The sequence below is a fragment of the Gnatocerus cornutus genome, chromosome 1 (assembly GCF_029298725.1).
Source record: "Gnatocerus cornutus isolate USDA-ARS CGAHR chromosome 1, icGnaCorn1.1, whole genome shotgun sequence".
Classification (NCBI taxonomy): domain Eukaryota; kingdom Metazoa; phylum Arthropoda; class Insecta; order Coleoptera; family Tenebrionidae; genus Gnatocerus; species Gnatocerus cornutus.
Genome location: NC_142233.1, coordinates 19,863,083 through 19,882,917, shown reverse-complemented (window position 1 = coordinate 19,882,917; position 19,835 = coordinate 19,863,083). Strand labels below are relative to the sequence as shown.

General features: G+C 34.4%; 2 protein-coding genes across 2 annotated transcripts; both read right to left on the bottom strand.

The window, feature by feature from the left end:
- Nucleotides 1-1,882: 1,882 nt before the first annotated feature.
- Nucleotides 1,883-3,083, bottom strand: LOC148180841 (RISC-loading complex subunit tarbp2-like). The gene has a single exon (XM_088038978.1). The coding sequence runs from the start codon at nt 2,949-2,951 to the stop codon at nt 1,977-1,979; it is 975 nt and encodes a 324-aa protein (XP_087895104.1). The 5' UTR covers nt 2,952-3,083; the 3' UTR covers nt 1,883-1,976.
- Nucleotides 3,084-6,336: 3,253 nt separating this feature from the next.
- Nucleotides 6,337-10,245, bottom strand: LOC148180840 (senecionine N-oxygenase-like). The gene is made up of 4 exons (XM_088049487.1): nt 9,990-10,245; nt 9,327-9,465; nt 6,989-7,603; nt 6,337-6,937 (listed from the first exon to the last, which is right to left on the bottom strand). Exons 1-4 carry the CDS (start codon nt 10,175-10,177, stop codon nt 6,626-6,628), a joined length of 1,254 nt encoding a protein of 417 aa, XP_087905613.1. The 5' UTR covers nt 10,178-10,245; the 3' UTR covers nt 6,337-6,625.
- Nucleotides 10,246-19,835: the final 9,590 nt, after the last annotated feature.

Here is a 19,835-nt window from a genome sequence, read left to right as displayed (position 1 = left end):
GTCTTAAGTAATAACTGAACATATTTTTATTGTTTTTCTTATTTGAAGATAAGTATTTGATTTATTATTGATTAAGCAATTTGTCTGAATAATAAAATTTGTCAACATTATTTGGATATGATTTATATTACAAAGTAACTTAATTACACTTAAAACAAGTATTTCTTAAGTTGAGATTAATTGTACTGATTTTGATAGTTTCTAGCAACAGCGCTATCATATCTCTTATAGATAGAATTCACTCTAATAAAAGGTTATTGTACGTAGGCACTTAAGGAGAAACTTAAAAAAAGGACGTCTAATCGTACAAATCTCTTCTATCTAGAATATTGTCATATTGTAAGAATTATAATAAAATCTTTGATCCTTTTTCGAATCCACTGTTTGTCTTTTTCGAAAAAATTATCTAGTTCTGAGAAAATCTAATAGAAATTATATCTTCTACTTAATTCATCTGCAAGATGAAAATAGCAAGGAAAAATTTTTTTTTGTCAAATTACCAAACATGTTTTTCATTATTAAAAATGTTTTAAAAGTAGTAATTCAATTGTTACAATAAACTTGTTGCTGTGGTTGTGGTCTAAAGAGACAGACAAAATAAGATAAAATTTTTAGAAAGCAATAATTGATAAATCAAGATCAGATATCGTCATTAATTGCAATGAATGGAGATGAAATTAAGAAAAACAGGTGGATAAAACTCGATAACCATTATTAAGAACAAAAAGTATTAGTGAAAAAGATTAGCTTAATTTTGATCTACTTACGTATCTGATATGGAATCTTTCGAAATGTTTTTATTCTAGATTACCTACTTCTATTTTTTAAGAATTCAAATTCTGACTAATCAACCTATAAGTACTAAGATTTAGAACACCTGCAACCTTGTGGAAGTCAAAGAACTGTAAGCGGAAAACGAGACTACAGTAATGTCCCAAAGTTTCTGATAGGAACTTACTTTATATTTCCAGAGAAACACATTTTCTAACATTGTCTAAATTAACCAAAATGACTTCTGGCAGTGAAAACATTTTTACTAGTTATCAAGATTATCAATAGTTTTTCGAAATGTCATCATGATTGATTCCATCATTCAAAAGCAATTATAGGTATGTAGACTTATCAGATTTGTCATACAATAATCGAAGTGTCTACCAGGTGTTTCAGGATTTGAGATGATAAACAAATCCGAAATCCGGTGTTACTTTTTATTTAGTACTTAAGTATTACATTTATTTTATATTATTTGTGCATTAATAATAGATATTTATTATACAGGTATTTTTGAAATGTATGTACCAAAAGAGTAAAGTAATTTCTTGTCACAAATTGAGCTTATTAATAGAAAAAAGTTTTAATAAAAATCTTTTTGTTTTCGAGATAAAATTACATACAAATTTCAATAAAAATGTTTGTGAGCCACTGATTTAAAAGTAAACAAAAAATCAAGTTGTTGGTTGTTTAGGAAATAAGTCATTCCAGGTCAAGGTTCCTAAATTTAACAGGTTTGCTCGTTACTAAGGCTGAAACTCCACCCCCTTTTGGTTGCTAGGGACGTGCGACCATAAATGACGTCACAAGAAAGTTCTGTCAATCGTTCTGCGGTATAAAAACATTGCTGATCGCCATTGTTGTTTAACAAAGTTCTTGTAGAAACATCAGATTGTTAAATATTCCTTTAAATAATAATAGCAATGAAAAAAGTCACACGGAATTTAAAAGAGCTTTCCGATGACGTATTCGCGCCAGGTCAAGAGGCCTGCTTCTATTGGCTCAAAACTTTGTAGCAAACCTGTTAATTTTAGTAACCTTGATTCCAGGTGCAATTTTTGCTGGTGTAGAAAGTTCGTGGATTGGGTTAATTTGTTTATGAGTAAAATAATTTCTTGAATAAACAATTTTTATTAATTTTACTTCAACTTTTTCTCACAACAAAAGATAATCCTAAAAATTAAACATAAACAAGTTTCTGTTCCTTAAAAAATAGACACTGCCTCATCTGCAATACTCATATAAGCTTCTAAAACTGAGTAAACTTCGCTAATTAGATTTACATTTGCATTTTCTGTAGTACTTCCTAGAGCTAGTATTGTAAAAGGAGTTTCCAGTCCAAATAAAGCAGATGCAATTGGTGGGTTTTCTTGCCATAAGTCTATTTTATATTTTATTTCAAGTACATCACAAATATAGCGTAATCCGTCTTTGTCTCTTTTCTCAAATTGTTCACTGAAGTCCTCAAATTTAATATTTTTTTCCGTCATTATTTTTTTCAAAGATAATGTAAAGTCATCTATTGTAAGTGCTCTATTTGGCATGACATCTAGGGTGCAGGCTAATTCATTATATTTTCTAATAGCCTCATGATCTTTATCAGTTATAGCATTTGCTTCAGCTGCATACTGTTCTGTTAAATCTGGACATATATCCCTAATTTTATCAAGCATTTCTCTGGCGGCAAGTTGTTTTGCTTGTTTCTTCGTATTGGCAGTAGACTGGGTAGTTATCGAGTCTATTTTACACTCATAAGTAAACTCTCTAGCATGTGGAGGTCCTACATCTGAAATTTCCTCAAAATTAGGGTATGGCAGTTTGTTTTCTGCACAGAGATCTTTCAACGTTCCTATGAAATTAATTGGAGGCTTCAAGGGGCTGTCCGATTCATTCCTATGAGACTGTGCGTTGAACTCCTGAGCTGGATTACTATTTGGATCATACAATCCACAATCTGCAAGAAGCTCCAGAGCTTGGCTTGCGGCATTATGTTTAGCCACTTGTTTAGAACGACCAAAACCTTTTCCACAAACCCTTGCGACATTTACGTTGTAGTGGAATTCGTTTTCGTGAGTGCCGGTTTTACTTCTGACCAAAATGTATTCTGGGGGCGAGTATCCATGTTTGACAGTAAATTCTTGGAGCACCATTGCTGGAGTTTTCGTGTTTTGTTGTGTCATATTCAAATTTACTGTTATTACTGTAAGGCTTTAGAGGATTAGATGAAATTCTACATCACAATTTGAACATGTGTTAATGACGTAAAAATGACAGTGACAGTTGATATCAAACAAACAGCTGTCAATTCGGGAAGTGGGTAAGGTATCGAGCTCGGTTGTAACATGACGGTGGAAAAACACCGCGCAGAATTGGTGTGAAGATTCTGATCTTTATCACAAATAAAATGAATTACAACAATAAAATGAAACGATTTGTAGATATTAATCAATCAAACAAAAAGTTGAAATATTTAAAAATTTAAAAAAAAATTGTAAAAATTTAGTTGTTGACTTATACAATGTGTTTATAAATGTTTCTAGCATATAGGGTGGCTCTGGAATTCTTGTCGTGCACTACTTTACCGCTTTGTTTTCATAGTATAATAGTTTTAATAATATAACTAACTTCAAAATTATTTATAATGTTACTTACGTCAACGGCATTTCAGTTAAGGTTTTGTGTTCAAATTTTTGATTTTCAGGTTTCATACCAACTAGAACAGTTTTCTTCTCAAAACTTACTTTGCTCTATGATTGAGGTTAACTACAAATGTCAGTTGAAAAATCTAAACCCACATTTATAATGAGCGGCAAATTTCTTTGACATTTCATAGCCACCTTTGATGTTAGAAACATTTATAAACACCTTGTACTAGAGCTCATTACTATCGGTCCACTTATTAAAAAGTATAGTTGGCAGTGGTCTCTAGAAATTTTTATTGAAAACAGTTGGCGCGTTTGACCTTGCAGCAATTCTACATGCGTAGAAGCTAATCGTCTTGCGCAAGTTTGCCAAAACTTGTTTAATCTTTATTTAAATCTCTCTTTTGGAACTTGCCTTTGATTAATTCTTAACTAATGTGAAATGTTGATAGACTAAACCTTGACAACGTGTTAACCTCAAAAATCGTTATTCAATTTTTCCCTAATTTAAATTTACCTATCATAAAGTCGCGTTTGAAGTTTAGCGCTTTCCTAATGCAAATTTCCGTGAAAAAAGTCGACTTTATTGTATCTTGTCATAAGAATCAGAATTAGAAGTCTCATTTTTTAGCGCCACTGTCCCTTTGATATAAATATTTAAGGAATGAAAGTGCCTATCCAAAATTCTGAAACCTTTTTTTTACTCTAGCCATGAACGAATATAACAATTTTTAGAGTTTAGATTGCAATTTTCGAAATAAGATCGATATTAATTCACGGTCCGACAGCGACCAATGAGAGACAGTGGAGAAATTGAAGTAGCCAATAGCGTAACAAAGTTAATCACCTACATACAAAACGCAATTTTCGCAAAAAATTATAACTAAAACTATGCCAAACTTCTGATATCGATATCTCGCTTATTTTTTAGAGTAAACTTAAGTTATTTACATCAGTGTACGCAGAATTTTCCGCAGATTCCAAATCTGTCAAATCCAAATTCAGGTCCGACAATAAATAAATGCGTTATGGCCGATCAAAGAGTCGGAAAGTTGATTTTCATTTTTTCTCATTTTTTTCTAATTTTTAAAGTTAAATATCTCGGAAACTATTTGAGATATTGAGATGCGGTTTGCGCCATTCTTTTTGTCGGCTTATTTTACGTTAGAAAATGAAATCAAAAGCCCAAAATCCGACAGTCGATTTTTCGCGAGAAAAAATTTCGACTCAAACGATGAAAATTTTTCATTTTTTTTATTTTTGGCCATAACTCGTAAACTATTTGTCCGATAGATCTCAAATTTGGCCAGTAGATAGATTTCGAGCTCCTCTTTTGACTGATGCATAATTCAAAGCTATTACACCTCGTTTTTCTTTTAAAAACATTGATTGAAAATCACCCTAAAATGACGTTGAGCAAACTCAACAAATTTTGGTCTCACTTTACGCAGAATGTCACGCTGAATCCAAAAACATGACAATTTTCAATTTTCGTTAACAAATAACTGAGTTATGGCCGTTTGAATTTATGAATTATCGCCAGAGAGCCAAATTTTTAAAGGTTCGAAACAATTCGTGCTCAATATCTCGGAAACTATTTCAGATATTAAGATGCGGTTTGCGCCATCGCTTTTCTCGCGTTTTTTTACATAAAAAATAGTTCTTTGATTTTTCTACAGTCGAAATTTGCAAATTTTTGCGAAAATTCATGATTAAAAAAACTATACCAAACTTCTCATATCGATATCTCGCTTATTTTTAAGAGTAAACTTGAGTTATTATACATCAGTAAACGCAGAATTTTACGCAGATTTCAAATCTGGGATTTAAATTCAGATACGATTGCAAATAACCGAGTTATGGCTGATTAAAGCATTGAAATGTTGATTTTCATTTTTTCTCATTTTTCCTTATTTTTAAAGTTACATATCTCGGAAACTATTTGAGATATTGAGATGCGGTTTGCACCATTCTTTTTCTCGGCTCATTTTACGTTAGAAAATGTTCTCAAAAGCCCAAAATTCGATAGTCGATTTTTCGCGAAAAAAAATGCGACTCAAACGATGAAAATTTTTCATTTTTTTTATTTTTGGCCATAACTCGTAAACTATTTGTCCAATAGATCTCAAATTTGGCCAGTAGATAGATTTCGAGCTCCTCTTTCGAATGATATATAATACAAAGGTATTAAACGTCGTTTTTACATTAAAAATAGTGATTGAAAATCACCCCAAAATGACCACTTCCAAACAGTTTTTGTTCAATGCTTTATTTATTTCGTAGGTAAACTTAATAAATTTCGACTCATTTTACGCAGAATCTCACGCTGAATCCAAATCTGGAATTTAAATTCAGATCCGACAACAAATAACTGAGTTATGGCCGATTGAATTTTTGGATTGTCGCCAGATGGCCAAATTTTTGAAGGTTCCAAACAATTCATGCTCGATATCTCGAAAACTATTTCAGATATTGGAATGCGGTTTGCGGCATCGCTTTTCTCGCAATCTTTTACATAAGAAATAGTTTTTAGATTTTCCAAAAGTCGAAATTTGCAAATTTTCGCAAAAATTCATGACTAAAACAATGCCTAATTTCTGATATCGACATCTCGTTTATTTTTTCGAGTAAACTTGAGTTATTATACATCAGTGTACGTAGAATTTTCCGCAAATTCCAAATCTGGGATTTAAATTGAGATTCGACAACAAATAACTGAGTTATGGCCGATCAAAGTCTCGGAAAGTTTTTATTTTTCCTCATTTTTCACTTCTCTCGATTATTTGAATCACACTATATTTTGAACTCTCGACAATTTTAACTTTTTGCCAGGTTCCTTGAGTTTCAAATTGTCTAGAGTCTACTGTAGATAATTTTTCGGTTTTTCGTTTTAAAATTGAAGATAAATTAAAAAACATTCGGGTTCATAAGTTTAGTATAGGAAATTTTTATTGTTTATTATTATATGAAAGACAATTATAAATACAAATTATAGGTAACCACTAATAAATACAATAATGTATGTCAATTCTTAATTCATATTTCACAATACAAAGTTGCCGATAACATTACATTATTTATACTTTTGACCCAGTATTCATTAACACCGCCCAGGGCCAATTTTATGTAGGTATTACAGTTCATAAGTAGTCTCACATGTGTTCCCACAACGCATTGAATGTCTTTTTTCCTTAATACAATCCCTTCTGTGGTCAATGCACTTTTACGAAATTATCGTTGTTGACAATCTTGTACCTGTCCTGTCGGAAATTTAGAAGATCATCATATAACCTCTTTACACTTTCATCCCTTAATTTGACGATGACTGGAGCGATAGGAGTTGTGTTTGCCGCAGACGCTAAATCTTCATAGTAATCTTGTTGGTCGGGACCCATCAAATGTGCTTGTCTCTTGGTGTATCCCTTAGCCCAGCGGTTTTGCATGTCCTTTTCTGTGTCCATTCGCATCATGTCCTTTGATGGCAGTGGCATCGATCCATTGAGGTACTGGCAGAAAAAGCGAGCCTAAAGAAGACCTATTAACATGTGTTCTAAAGTAACAGTGTGATATAATACCTGTAGATCAAACATCTGGAACGCGCAAACGTTGAATGGAATACCAATGAAACACATACTAGGTCTATCAATGTGTACCATGTGCTTGTACAGGGGCTGGATATGATTATCGTCAACAGTCACCCCACACGACTCATGAAGGAACGGGAAATTGTATCTATAACCGGTGCAGTACAGTATTGTGTCAAAGCGACAACAAGAACCGTCAACAAATTCTAGTTCTTCAGCATCGTTAACACGGACAACATCAGGTTTCTTGGTAACATTAGAAGGATATTCAGTGTTAACAGCTTCTTTTGTGTGATGACTGAGCACAACGTACTGAGCCACTGACGATATTTGGAGAGCAAGATCCAGACCAGACGGTCCTGCACCTATTACAAGTACTCTTTGGTTCTTGAAGGGTTCCGGAGTTCTGTAATCATGACTGTGACATATTTTTCCGCTGAATTTTTCTTGACCAAGAATTGTGGGAGTGATAGGGTCATTATAATGACCGTTGCAAATCATGACAGCGTCGTAGATTTCGACAATAGTAGTCTTCGAAGGCTTGTCGACGGATGTTATTTGCCATTTGTCTTCAGATGGGGTAATTTCAGCCACCATGCGGTTGAACTGAAAGAAAAAAGAAATTTGAATACTAATAGTGTGGTGAAATAGATATTTACATAACAAGTACGGAAAGTGACCAATTTCGCACGAGTGTGAAAGTAGATGCACGAGGCGCCAGCCGAGTGCAGATATTACACGAGTGCAAGAAAGACACTTTTCGATGAGTTATGTACACTATTTTTCCTTCGACCTTTTATCATCAGGAAGAAACCAAAAGTTTTGACAATAATTTTTTAGCTATTCTAAATGTCATTTTTCTACGGCCTCATATAAAAGTGACGTACTTTACCAATTCATTTTTATGATTATGGATGTTGTTTTACAGTGAATCGTCTAGATATTTGAGACAAAAATTCAAGAAATACATTAGTATTTCAAAATAACTGTCAATTTTTCCTACGACCCCATATGAAAGTGGCATTTTCCGCACGGTTAAATGACTCCGAAAGTTGATGTTTTCGTACATTCATTTCCGAAAGTAAAAGTCACTAGTGTGATATGAATATATCCGCACTGACCTGTCAAAATTGACAGTTATTTTCAAATACAAATGTAACTCTTGAATTTTTGTCTCAAATATGTAGACGATTCACTGCAAAATAACATGCATAATAGTAAAAATGAGTTGGTTAAGTCGTTTCTGACAATACAATTTTGACAGGTCTGTGCGGATATATTTATATCACACTAGTGACTTTTACTTTTGTAAATAGGTGTACGAAAACATCAACCATCTAACTATGTGGAATATGTCACTTTTATATTAGGTCGTAAAAAAATAACATTTAGAGTAGTTGAGAAATGAACCATTGTCAAGACTTATGGATTCTTCCTGATGATAGATGGTCGTAGGAAAAATTGTGTACAGAACTCGTTGAAAAGTGTCTTTCTTACACTCGGCCAGCGCCTCGTGCATCTACTTTCACACTCGTGCGAAATAGGTCACTTTCCGCACTTGTTATGTAAATATCTATTTGACCACATCCTGGGAAAAGCAGCTTTTATAAGATACTATGAACTTTTCTGGTTATTATAGGTATGTGGTTAAGTTTCGTCTGATTCTTTTTGTAAAGTCTTGAATACAGGGTGTTTTGTAAATAGACGCTATTACACGAAAATCTTGGTTTGTGGGAGTATTATAAAGCAATTCCAAAAGTGGGATACCACATCGTAGAGTATTTAGCAAAAATCTATCAGAGACCTCAAGATTTTGAGATAGTTTGAGGAAACAGAACTTTTTGTTGTACGTTTTTGGTTTATTACACTTTTTTATATTCTTGTTTCCTTTGTTTAGCAACGTAACTGGACACAGTGTGTCTTCATTTTTTAACGCATCTCGTTGGCTATCTTGAAAAAGTTTTAATTTCGACACGAAATCCTTTAAAACAAAAAAACTTCAAAATATCTCTTTACGGATTACCGTCTCTTTGTGAAACACTCTGTATAATTGATTGCTAACAAATACTTTTTGCAATTGAATATTCATTGATGAAACTTTCAGCTTTGAGAATGCTCATATTTTATTATCAGCGAAGCAAATATTACTTTATTATTCATTGATTTTGCAATAAAAATATTAGACTGGACGTTGCTACCTCAGTTGGAACAAATACGCTTATTTGTGTAGCAAGAGATAAAACTTTTTCCTACTATGATAATTATTTCACAATTTTTTTAACCTATTATGTACATGTTATCTCAAGAAATGATTAATTGCTCTATTTACCTTGATGAGTTGTCGAATTTTGAAATGGTCAGCATAAAGATTGAGAAACTCCAGGATCTCAGCTTGGGTCAAATATGACTTATTTTGCTCAGGAATCGGGAAATCTGGATAACCCATGACCTCCTTGGGTAAGTTGGTCCTGTAAGAAAAATCAGCTTGTATTCTTGTTAATCATGAAGCTATCGATGCCAGTTAATGACCATTTGATTACATGGTAACCTAGATTTTTTGAAATAAGTTTATTTTAATGATAAATGACTGCAACAATGCAATTTAAGGCGCACTGTGATTAATTGCATAAGCACGTGATTGATTTTCTAATTTATAAAATATTTTCTCATTTTCCCTCGTCATGAACACGTAATTTGATTTATCGCTAATGAAGGGCGTCTGCGAAAGAAATTTATCAACGTCTGCGACATTCCAAAAATCACGGAAAAAGTGTCAAAGATCACAAAGAGTGAACTATGGAATAATCTTGAGGTCAATACGCTTGGAGTTGATGAAATTGGTCAATTTCTGTTACTATCGGAATTTCAGTGTTTACGGAACTTTGTATAAAAAGCGAAAAAAACTGTGTCAAATCATCACTATCTCATAATTACATTAAAAGTAAATTTAATTGATGCAACCACAGTGATGTAATTTCCTTAGAAAATTTACCTTAATCCCTTGTACATTGCAGAGTAAACAGGAAATCCGTACTGGTCCTTTCCAACATCATCCGTGTAGACCCATGTGCCTCCAAGTTGAGACGCCATCTCCAAGACATCGCATTCCATTCCTTGGGCACTCACATGTCTGGCAGAAGCCAAACCGGCAGCACCAGCACCAATAATAGCGACACGCATTTTGTAAAGTTGAAAAACTCAAGAGGGTTACCACCGCGAATAAGCGTCTAGCAGTAAATGATCAGACTTGTCAAGTCGGTGCCACTTATATGTAAATCTTCCGGACTAAAATTATAAACTTATCATCACTAATAGTTGTTTTTCCGTCTTTATCTAAAACGTGAGATGATGTGCGAACCGAAAAAAGAAAATTGGTGGCAATTATTTGCTTGCAATGTTTGATTTGTTGGGCATTAGCCGATTTTTTAAATTTAATCTAATCTGATGAAACTAGGAGGTGCTGTTCGTAAGCGTTTGGATGATGTAACTTTGGTGTACGGGTTTTAGATCGATGTTGCATCAGGCTGTAAAATAGGCCCTATAGGTATGTAAATAATTATATGTTAAATTACATTCAAAGTGCAAAACGATATTTCCGTTGTTAACTTCGGTTGAATTTTTATTTAATTAAAGTCGAAATGATACTTTTACGTTTATCAGTAAAGTCAAGACGTTGATCTTCTGGGCATAAGTGCCATTTTTTATTTGCGCAGCAGTAAAAAATTGCAGAATAAGAAGGAATTCAGGACATAAGAGATAATATGAGGGCTTTAGGTCAAAAAGATATTAAAGCTTCAAATTAAATGATTTCGAAACATGGGAAGTTTTAAATACTACGATTACAATATACTGTTACGCTACATTTGGTATGAGAAAATTACTGCAAACTTATAATTTCTGCAATTATTTTTTGTATAGTGTACTAATATCAGATTAATGAATGTCATTAAAGTTACATAATTACATGGCAAAAGTGAAATATATTCTTTTGACCACCGACTTCGGAAAAGTGTTAAATTTTAGTGAGATACTATAGGTGACCATAAAAACTGATACACATTTGCAACTAGATAATCTCCAAATAAAATTAAATTTGAAAATGTTGATCATTCGGAGTTTCTGTAGCACAATTTACAACAATTTTTTTTAAATGTAGCAGATTTTAATAGCCACCAATAATACATCTCACATCTTTTTTAAGTAATACGCGCGTGTCCCAGAACGCTCGCACTTTCTTTAATGGAAAGTTCCATTAAAATCTGAGATAATTTTTGTATTGCACAATGTCCATGCATTTATACCTAGTATTTAAGTCACAAGCATTTTAAGTTGATCAATCAAAGTGCATTTACGTGTAATGCAAGGAAAAAAATTAGGTTGGTAACTTAGGAACGAAACACTGTGTCTGGTCCTAGTAAAGTGTTTCTAGCTCAAAAACTATAAGTCTCTGAACATTGTACATACGATACAAAAATCATCTCATCTTGATGGAGAATTTCACAAGTGTTCTGGGACAGTCTGTAGATACAGGTGTCCGGAAAGTCGCGCACCACCGAGAAACTGTATCATCGGACAATGTCATAGATCACCGAAAAAATGTTCAAAAAATCCATGTCTTCCATTTTTCGAGATATGATGGATTGAAGAGGCAAAGTTTGATGCGAAAATTAACGATTTCTGTGCAATAATATTACGTTCAAATGAAAGGACATTTTGCGCAAAGGCATGGTGCAAAAAAAATCGGAAAAATCTTGTAAAAAATGCCTGAAAACTGTTAACTAGATTTTTGAATCAACAATCTCGATCAATGTGGCATCGTTCACGTGAAACTATAGTTACATTACTCGTTCATGAGCCGACCTGACTAACGACAACAATACAACAGCAATGTTACTATGGCTTTGAATACTGGAAATTTAAATTATGGGGGGTACAGTTCTGCAATGTTGCCATTTTCCTAATTTTCCTTTGCTCCTCCTGCGAAAACAGAGAGTCTGGATTTTTTTTAACATTTTTTTGGTACTCTGGGGGACCATCCAATTACCCCATTTTAAGGTAGTGCGTCACTTTCCGGACATCCTGTATATAGGTAGTATATTTCAAACCAAATCGACCACTTTTGACCCCGACCCTTTTCGATTTGGCTAAAAGATAAAAATCTTTTTCTACCCTATTAACAATTTTTTCAAATGTTATTGTTAAATTTAAAATATGTTAAATTTTTCCAAAAAATGGCTTTTATACTTTCAAATAGCTATAATAGCAAATAGCTAATTTTTTCAAAATGTTTGTTTGTACTTTTCAGAAAAAATTTCAAAAAAAAATAAGATGATATATTCAATGAAATTTTCCCTTTTTTTTGAGAAAAACAGTTATTTTCTCGAAGTTCGCCATTTTTTATTTTATTTTATCAAAAAAAACTTCAATTAATTCTGCGATTTTTCCCGCATATTCGAGAGTGGGCCAATTTTTTTTCTCCTTTTTTTAATTTGCATGCAATACAAGGAAATATTTTCGCAAGTAACTTAGCGACGGAATTCTATTTAACCAATTATGCGCTATTATTGGGCAACCTAAAGTGCTTCTATTCAACTACAAGTGCCTAAACTATGTGCAAAACAAAAATCAACACAGAAGGAAAGAGAATTTCCTATTAAAAAGTGGTGCGAGCGTTTTTGGACATCCTGTATATGTATAGTATACCTAATAAATATACACATTCTGCCATACTGTCCTCTCCTTTACAACATCCTCTTTATTTTTTGTTTGTATTTGTTTCCGAAGTTCTCTAGAATTCTTTCAAGTTCTAAATAAAGTTATATTAAAGTGTTTATTTTCTACTTACTCTTCTAAAAACATGCAAAATGTCAATCAGGTAAGTACACATTCATTCGGATTATTTATATTCTTTGTATTTTTTTAAATCATTGAAATAATATTATATAATATGTCTATATATATTTTATACACATACAAGGTGAGTCGTCTAATAACGGGACCTTAACGCCTTAGAAATGCAACACAAAATACATCTTCTACTTGTTATTAGATACCAAATAATTTCTAAAAATATTAAAGACCTACGCAGGTGGGTATTCACTTTGTACATTTTATGAATTTTGATTACTTAGAACTCATTTGCATGTCTGTGACTGTTCGAGCCGTAGTCATTCTTCTTTTAGTTAGTTTACTATTATCGTGGTCTCTAAACACCTAAAATTTTGCTCTAAATGGTGTTACCAGGTTATCGTCAAGCATTTATTGAGCATTTATTACTGAACACGAGAATTCTATCTACAATAACACAAATACTTGCAACAATTTGCTTTGTTTATTTGACAAATTTATTGCTAATGTCAAATTTAACCACTAACTATGTTTGCAAGTTGTGTAGAAGTTGTGCAAGTTGTCTATGAAATGTGTACTTTATGTTGCAGTTTCAATTCGTTAGAGTCTCGTTATTATGTGACTCACTTTGTATTTAGATCGGTAAATTTCTTTCAATTCCGTTTTTTCTTTAATTTATTATTAATTCTGTTTTCTACATAATGTATTCTAAATTTTTGTTTATTATTTTGTAGTTTTTTACTTTCATTTTATAGAAATTGTACATTTTTGTAGAAAAAGTATAGATTTTTAAATTATTATTTTTAGAATCTACAGGTGTTATTGAAATGTATATACAAAAAGAGTGTGATAATTCCTTGTTACAAAATGAGCCTATTAAGGAAAAAAGTCTTTGTTTTCGCGGTAAAATTACACAAAAATTTCAATAAATTTGCTTGTGCGCCACTGATTTTAAAAGTTAACAAAATCGAGTTGCTAGTTTCTTAGGAGACAAGTCATTCCAGGTGCTTTTTTTGCCAGTGGTGTAGAAAGTGGATTAGGGTTTACCTTGTTAGTTAATTTAAAAATAGGTTTTTTATACTTCTTCTGGGATAGCGCAGAACTGTTTTGTACATGCATTTCAAAATCACCCTGTATATTTCTAGAACATATGTACATGTGTTCCAGAACTCGTGACCCAGAGAAAAAAAGCTTATGAAGGTAACAATTCTGAACCAAAATCTCGAAACAAAAATTTGTTAGCTCAAATAATAATTGAGTTAAGACGACAAAACAGCAGCCAATTTGTTGAAATTTGTCGGCACGCTTGTTCTCTGAGTCTTGGGTTTAGGGCCGTTCTGTATTATTTTTATAATATTGTCACGTTGGCCGAAAAATCAAAAGTCTCGCTTGTAACAATAACAATTTTATTGTGCACTATGAACACTCTCGTACTTCACAATTACAACACTTTTCAGGATTTCCAAATACTAGACTATCTCTTGACTATCCCCAATCCTATCACTACTCTACTATATACAGATATTCCCCTACCACTAGCCTAATGCTGGAGCGCTGCGAGAATATTCGGGAGTTCCGCGTATGAATAAGAATTATTCCACGAATCGCTCGCTCTAGAGCAGAGCGGAACGTTCCAGCGCTGGCGCTCGAAGCTTCCAGAATCTTCTCGTAACACTGCCCCCCTCTTAGTTCTGATCGTCCCGATCAGACCAAACAGATGATTCTCCGTGATATTTACAAAGTCTATTTAGATGAACCACTTCCATCTTTGAACGGGCGCTGCGTTGGATCCGATACACCACGTCGTTGATCCGCTTGATCACCTTATACGGTCCCTCCCATGTAGGTGTCAACTTCGGAGATAGGCCCTTCTTCCGTTGGAAGTTAAATAACCACACCAACTCTCCCTCGTTGAATCCTTCACGATTAGCCGTCACATTATACCTGGGCCGTATTCTGTTGTCAGCTAACTTCATCCTCTGTCGCATATGATGATGTGTTCCCAAGAGGGTCTCACCATTCGTCTTTGGAAAAGGCCCGGGCACATTCGTGGCAATTCTCTCAATCGGAACTCTCATGTTGTAGAACGGCATACCACCTTCCGTTCGCGTTCGAGGTCTTTTACTTGCCCCACAACCCGTACATCTCCTGCACCATCGTTCAACATCTTCACGACAGCCAATCCAGTAATACCGTTCTCGAATCTTGCTCAACGTTTTGTTCACTCCGAAATGAGCGCCTGATGTCCCGTCATGGGCCTCTCTGAGGACTCGGGAAACTCTACTCCTGGGTACTAGTAACTGCGAGGTTATCTTCTTCCCATCTGCGCTTTCCCATGCCCTTTTCAGCACTCCATTTTCTACTAGGAGGGAGTCCCATTGCGCCCACAACGCTTTCAACTCTGGACTTCTTTTCGAGATATCTTTCCAACACGGCCTTCCGTTACCCGCTTCCTTCCACTCCAGCAGTGGCCCAATCCGTTGGTCTGCTTGTTGATCCCTTCGAAGGTTCCCAGCAGTCCAATCATCATCACAGCCCATGACTATCCTGTTTACTCGTATTGGTCCTTCGAACTTCGAGTATTGCTTGCAGTCATTGGAAAGTCTACGAGAGAGTGCGTCATCATTATTGCGTTGCCTTCTCGTCGGTTTCGACTTGTTGACGGACTTCACGGTTTTCTTTGATGTCTGAGAGGCGTTCTGGCCGTTCCCGAGAACAACTCTGCAGCCACGTTCAAAATGACCTGATTTGCCCCAACGAAAGCAGGTCTGGCTAGTTCGTTGTTCCTGAGACTTCAGTAACTTCCTGAGCTCCTTGAGGATGTCATTCAGGTCCGTATTTGTGGTTGTGGCCGTAGACGTTGTCTCTTCTTTATCAACGGCTCGGATTTGTTGGCAGTCGGGAACATTTACAGAATACTTCAAAACGGCCTCCATCTCCAACGCGCACACCAAAGCTTCTTTTGCGGTGTTGTATCTGCCAACACGCACGATCCTCTGTAACTCCGGATCCCGAATACCTTGCAGGAACGTATCCATGGTCATTCGTTCGACAAAATTTTCCGGCGCCGAAGGATAGGCCAGCAAAATAAGTCGTTTAACACTTGCCGCAAATTCCTGCAGCGATTCTCCAACCCTCTGCCGACGAGTCTTGAGCTCCCAGGCATATACTCGCTGAAGGTGTTGGTCCCCAAATCTATCTTCCAACGTTGCCACCAATTGGTCGTAGCGCTCCCTGTCTCGATCTGGAATGGTCTTTAACAAGTCGAGAGCTGCACCTCTCAATGAGACTATCAAGAATGACGATTTTTCTTCTTCCGACCATCCGTTGTGTCTAGCTGCAACTTCAAATTGCAGTTTATAGCTGTCGAATGAAGTCGACCCATCGTAAGTCGGAGGTTTCATTTCTTTCGTTGTGGTCAGGCCGGTCCTATTTGGAACTTGACGTCTTAAGCGCAGTAACTCGTCTTCCACTTGCTGTTTAAATCGCTCCAAATCTTTCACTTCCTCTTTGACGCCTTGTAGTTCTCCCTCAACGCCTCCTAACCGCTCTGTTACCTCTTTTTGAATTTCGTCGACTTTAACCATAATAGTTACGTTCATGTTTTGTTCCATATCTTTAAGTTGGTTCAAGATTTCTGCATTCTCTCTTTGTCTTCTTTCTTCCTCTTCTAGTTTTTCTCTTTGTCTTCTTTCTTCCTCTTCTAGTTTCTCTCTTTGTCTTCTTTCTTCCTCTTCTAGTTTCTCTCTTTGTCTTCTTTCTTCTGTTTCATGTTTTTCATTTTGTCTTCGTTCTTCTTCTTCCAGCTTTTCTCTTTGTCTTTTTTCTTCTAAATTCGTAATCAATTTTTGTTGTGTGTCCATTTTCGCCATCATCGAAGCCATCAATTCTTGCAGCGCCTCCATTTCTGCGGCTTGCTGTCTGGTTTGAACAGGCATAAAAATTGTCCACAATCAAGTAACAATGTCACAGTCCGGTAATGTCACGAATTTTCCGATCGAAAATTCCAGAATTTTCTCGATCACAATGCTGGACGGGATCCCACTTTCTGACACCAGTTGTCACGTTGGCCGAAAAATCAAAAGTCTCGCTTGTAACAATAACAATTTTATTGTGCACTATGAACACTCTCGTACTTCACAATTACAACACTTTTCAGGATTTCCAAATACTAGACTATCTCTTGACTATCCCCAATCCTATCACTACTCTACTATATACAGATATTCCCCTACCACTAGCCTAATGCTGGAGCGCTGCGAGAATATTCGGGAGTTCCGCGTATGAATAAGAATTATTCCACGAATCGCTCGCTCTAGAGCAGAGCGGAACGTTCCAGCGCTGGCGCTCGAAGCTTCCAGAATCTTCTCGTAACAATATTTACATTATAGGTACATACATAATAGTAGTTTTTGTTATACGGCAGAAAAGTGGTACTTTTTGTCGAGCAATTAAATTGCAGTAGCGAGGCGAAGCGTATGCAAAAATTGCGAGACAGCAAAGCCACTTTTCGACCAAATAACAAATACTACTTTTTCTCCAAACGTTAAATTCAGTTCCACGACCGACAATGAGTGAACGCAAATTGAAGCTATGCATGTAGTTGTCATTGATGACATTTACTGTGAAAAATATTGGTTTCAAAGAGTTTCAAAGTTAAGATCGAGCAAGTGCCATACAAAATGTAAGTCGCAAATAGTAACCGTCACAAAAAGTACTTTTGCTACCTAGGCAGTAAAAGTGTTTCCATGTCAACGAGCGCTTTTCATTACTTATAACAAAACTGCTTACTTTACTGTCTAAAAACGATTAAAAAATAGTGACTTTTTGTGACGTTTGAAGAAAAAATATCTTTATAAGCAAGTACACAAACATAGACTTTATTATGTATGGAGCATATTTTTCTCTCGTTTTAATTGTTCTAGAACAATATTATAAGAATTTTCCCTCACTACGTCCATGTTTCATCACTTTCATTCGGAATGATTTAATTCATGAATTTTTACGTCTCGAACTCCGTTGACACATGCTCCAAGCTCCACAAACCAGAAATATCTGGTTTTAGATAAAGAAATAAATTATTTAGGATCATTACTACGACATTTCGATCATGACGGGTCATTGAAAATAATTTTTATTATTCAATAGCATAAACAGGTTAAAGGAAGTGAATGGCGGATAATTGCGTCGATTCCATAGACAAAAAACTCAAAATTATAGTATAGGTTTACCGATCTCTGCGTTATAATTGCAAACCAAAATAAGATTGTTTTCTACAATTATTACATTTTTAGCGTAAACTAACGGTTTCGCAAGTTGGGTAGTTCAGCGTACTTACAATCGTCATTAGTGAAGCAATCCCTCAAACTCATGCAGCAAATCGGAAGCTTGACGTCTTGTTTTTACAATTTTTTCCTGAAGATGTAGTAAATAATAAACAGTTGTTATTGGATTGAAGGTTATGTAAATTAAATATTTGTCGGGTTTATTGTATTTGATGAATTGTTTTTTAAGTCAGTGAAATATTCCCATGATAATAGCTTTAAAGAGAAATGACCTTAAATCCTTCGCCATAACGTACGTCGCTGGATTATCTTTAATCTTTGCAAGGCTGTCATTATCGCCGTGTTGGTTAAAGATAGGAAATTTTACTACCTATAAGGAATTTCCACTATATTTCCTAGTGCTATTTTCAGAATTGATTACAAAAAAATAAAACTCTAGGATTTGAAAATTCATTCAATGGGAATTACAAAAGTAGAAACATTTACTTTTATGATTTGCTATTTACGATGACTGTTACTTCTTTGAACCAAATGCGTATCTAAAAGGAGTAATGGAAACGTGATTGAACTGAGATAAAACTAAGTAAATAATTTTTTACATCAAAACGTCTGATATTTCTGTCTACAGAATTTAAATTCATCAGGTTTAATTTGAAGTGATATACTGATTATTTGCGAGACTTGTAACCTTTGAACGACTACGATAATTATTATTTTATTGATAGAGTAAAAAGAGCGATTATTTTTACATTACTATATCTAATAAAAATGATAAATGAAGAAAAAATCGTCATGAAAGAGACATTTTCATATCTGAAAACAACAAGCGCATATTTACATTTTTTTATAATCTATAACATTTATTACAGATTTTTATTAGAACATCTTAAATACAGGTGCGTGAACAAAAAGAGTGGTAATTCCTTGTCACAAATTAAGCATATTAAGAGAAAAAAGTATTGATAAAGGTCTTTTTGTTTTGAAGTTAAAATTACATCAAAATTTCAATACATTTGCTTGTGATTTAAAATGAAACAAAAATCGAGTTGCTCGTTGCTTAGAAAACAAATCATTCCAGGTGCGTTTTTTGCCAGTGGTGTAGAAAATACGTGGATTAGAGTTTTTGATTACTTCTTCTAGAATAGTGCAGAACTGTACATACGTTTTAAAAACACTCTGTATATACATAGGTAAAATTATTAAATTATTATTTATAGGATAGGTAAGCACAATCCGCTAAAATAATTTTATTTTATTGTTCTAAATAGATAAAACTTTCCTTGGCTTGTTCCAGAACAATCTTTGATAATAATTTATTGTTTGTAGTGGTAGTTATTCATAAAAGGTCAATCATAAATTAAAGGAAAACATATTAAGAAATCGCGTTAATCTACATTAAGGGAATTGCCAACGATATAAACATTTTTTTAAACGTCAAAAAATTGACACATCTAGCTCAATTGTCAAGTAAAAGTCACTTATATGCTTAAGCAGAATAATTTTATATGATTGGGCTCCATTGTAACCATAAAAATGTTTCCATTGCACTATGATTCTGCATGAATTTAATTTTTTTAAAGTAAAATATAGTAATTTTCTATCGTTTGCAAAAAAAATCGTATATGCCATTCAGAGCAAAAATGGCTTTGTGTGCTTCGCCACTACGTTTGGCAGACACACGAACAGGCTCAGCACACAAAGCTTTA

What these genes read in the sequence shown, in the direction of transcription:
- LOC148180841 (XM_088038978.1), bottom strand. Translation starts at nt 2,951, where the DNA reads ATGACACAACAAAACACGAAAACTCCAGCAATGGTGCTCCAAGAATTT.
- LOC148180840 (XM_088049487.1), bottom strand. Translation starts at nt 10,177, where the DNA reads ATGCGTGTCGCTATTATTGGTGCTGGTGCTGCCGGTTTGGCTTCTGCC. An exon ending in GCAATGTACAAGGGATTAAG is followed by an intron (nt 9,466 to 9,989) that starts GTAAATTTTCTA and finishes TTTTTCTTACAG; the next exon opens with GACCAACTTACCCAAGGAGG. An exon ending in AAATTCGACAACTCATCAAG is followed by an intron (nt 7,604 to 9,326) that starts GTAAATAGAGCA and finishes TTTTTCTTTCAG; the next exon opens with TTCAACCGCATGGTGGCTGA.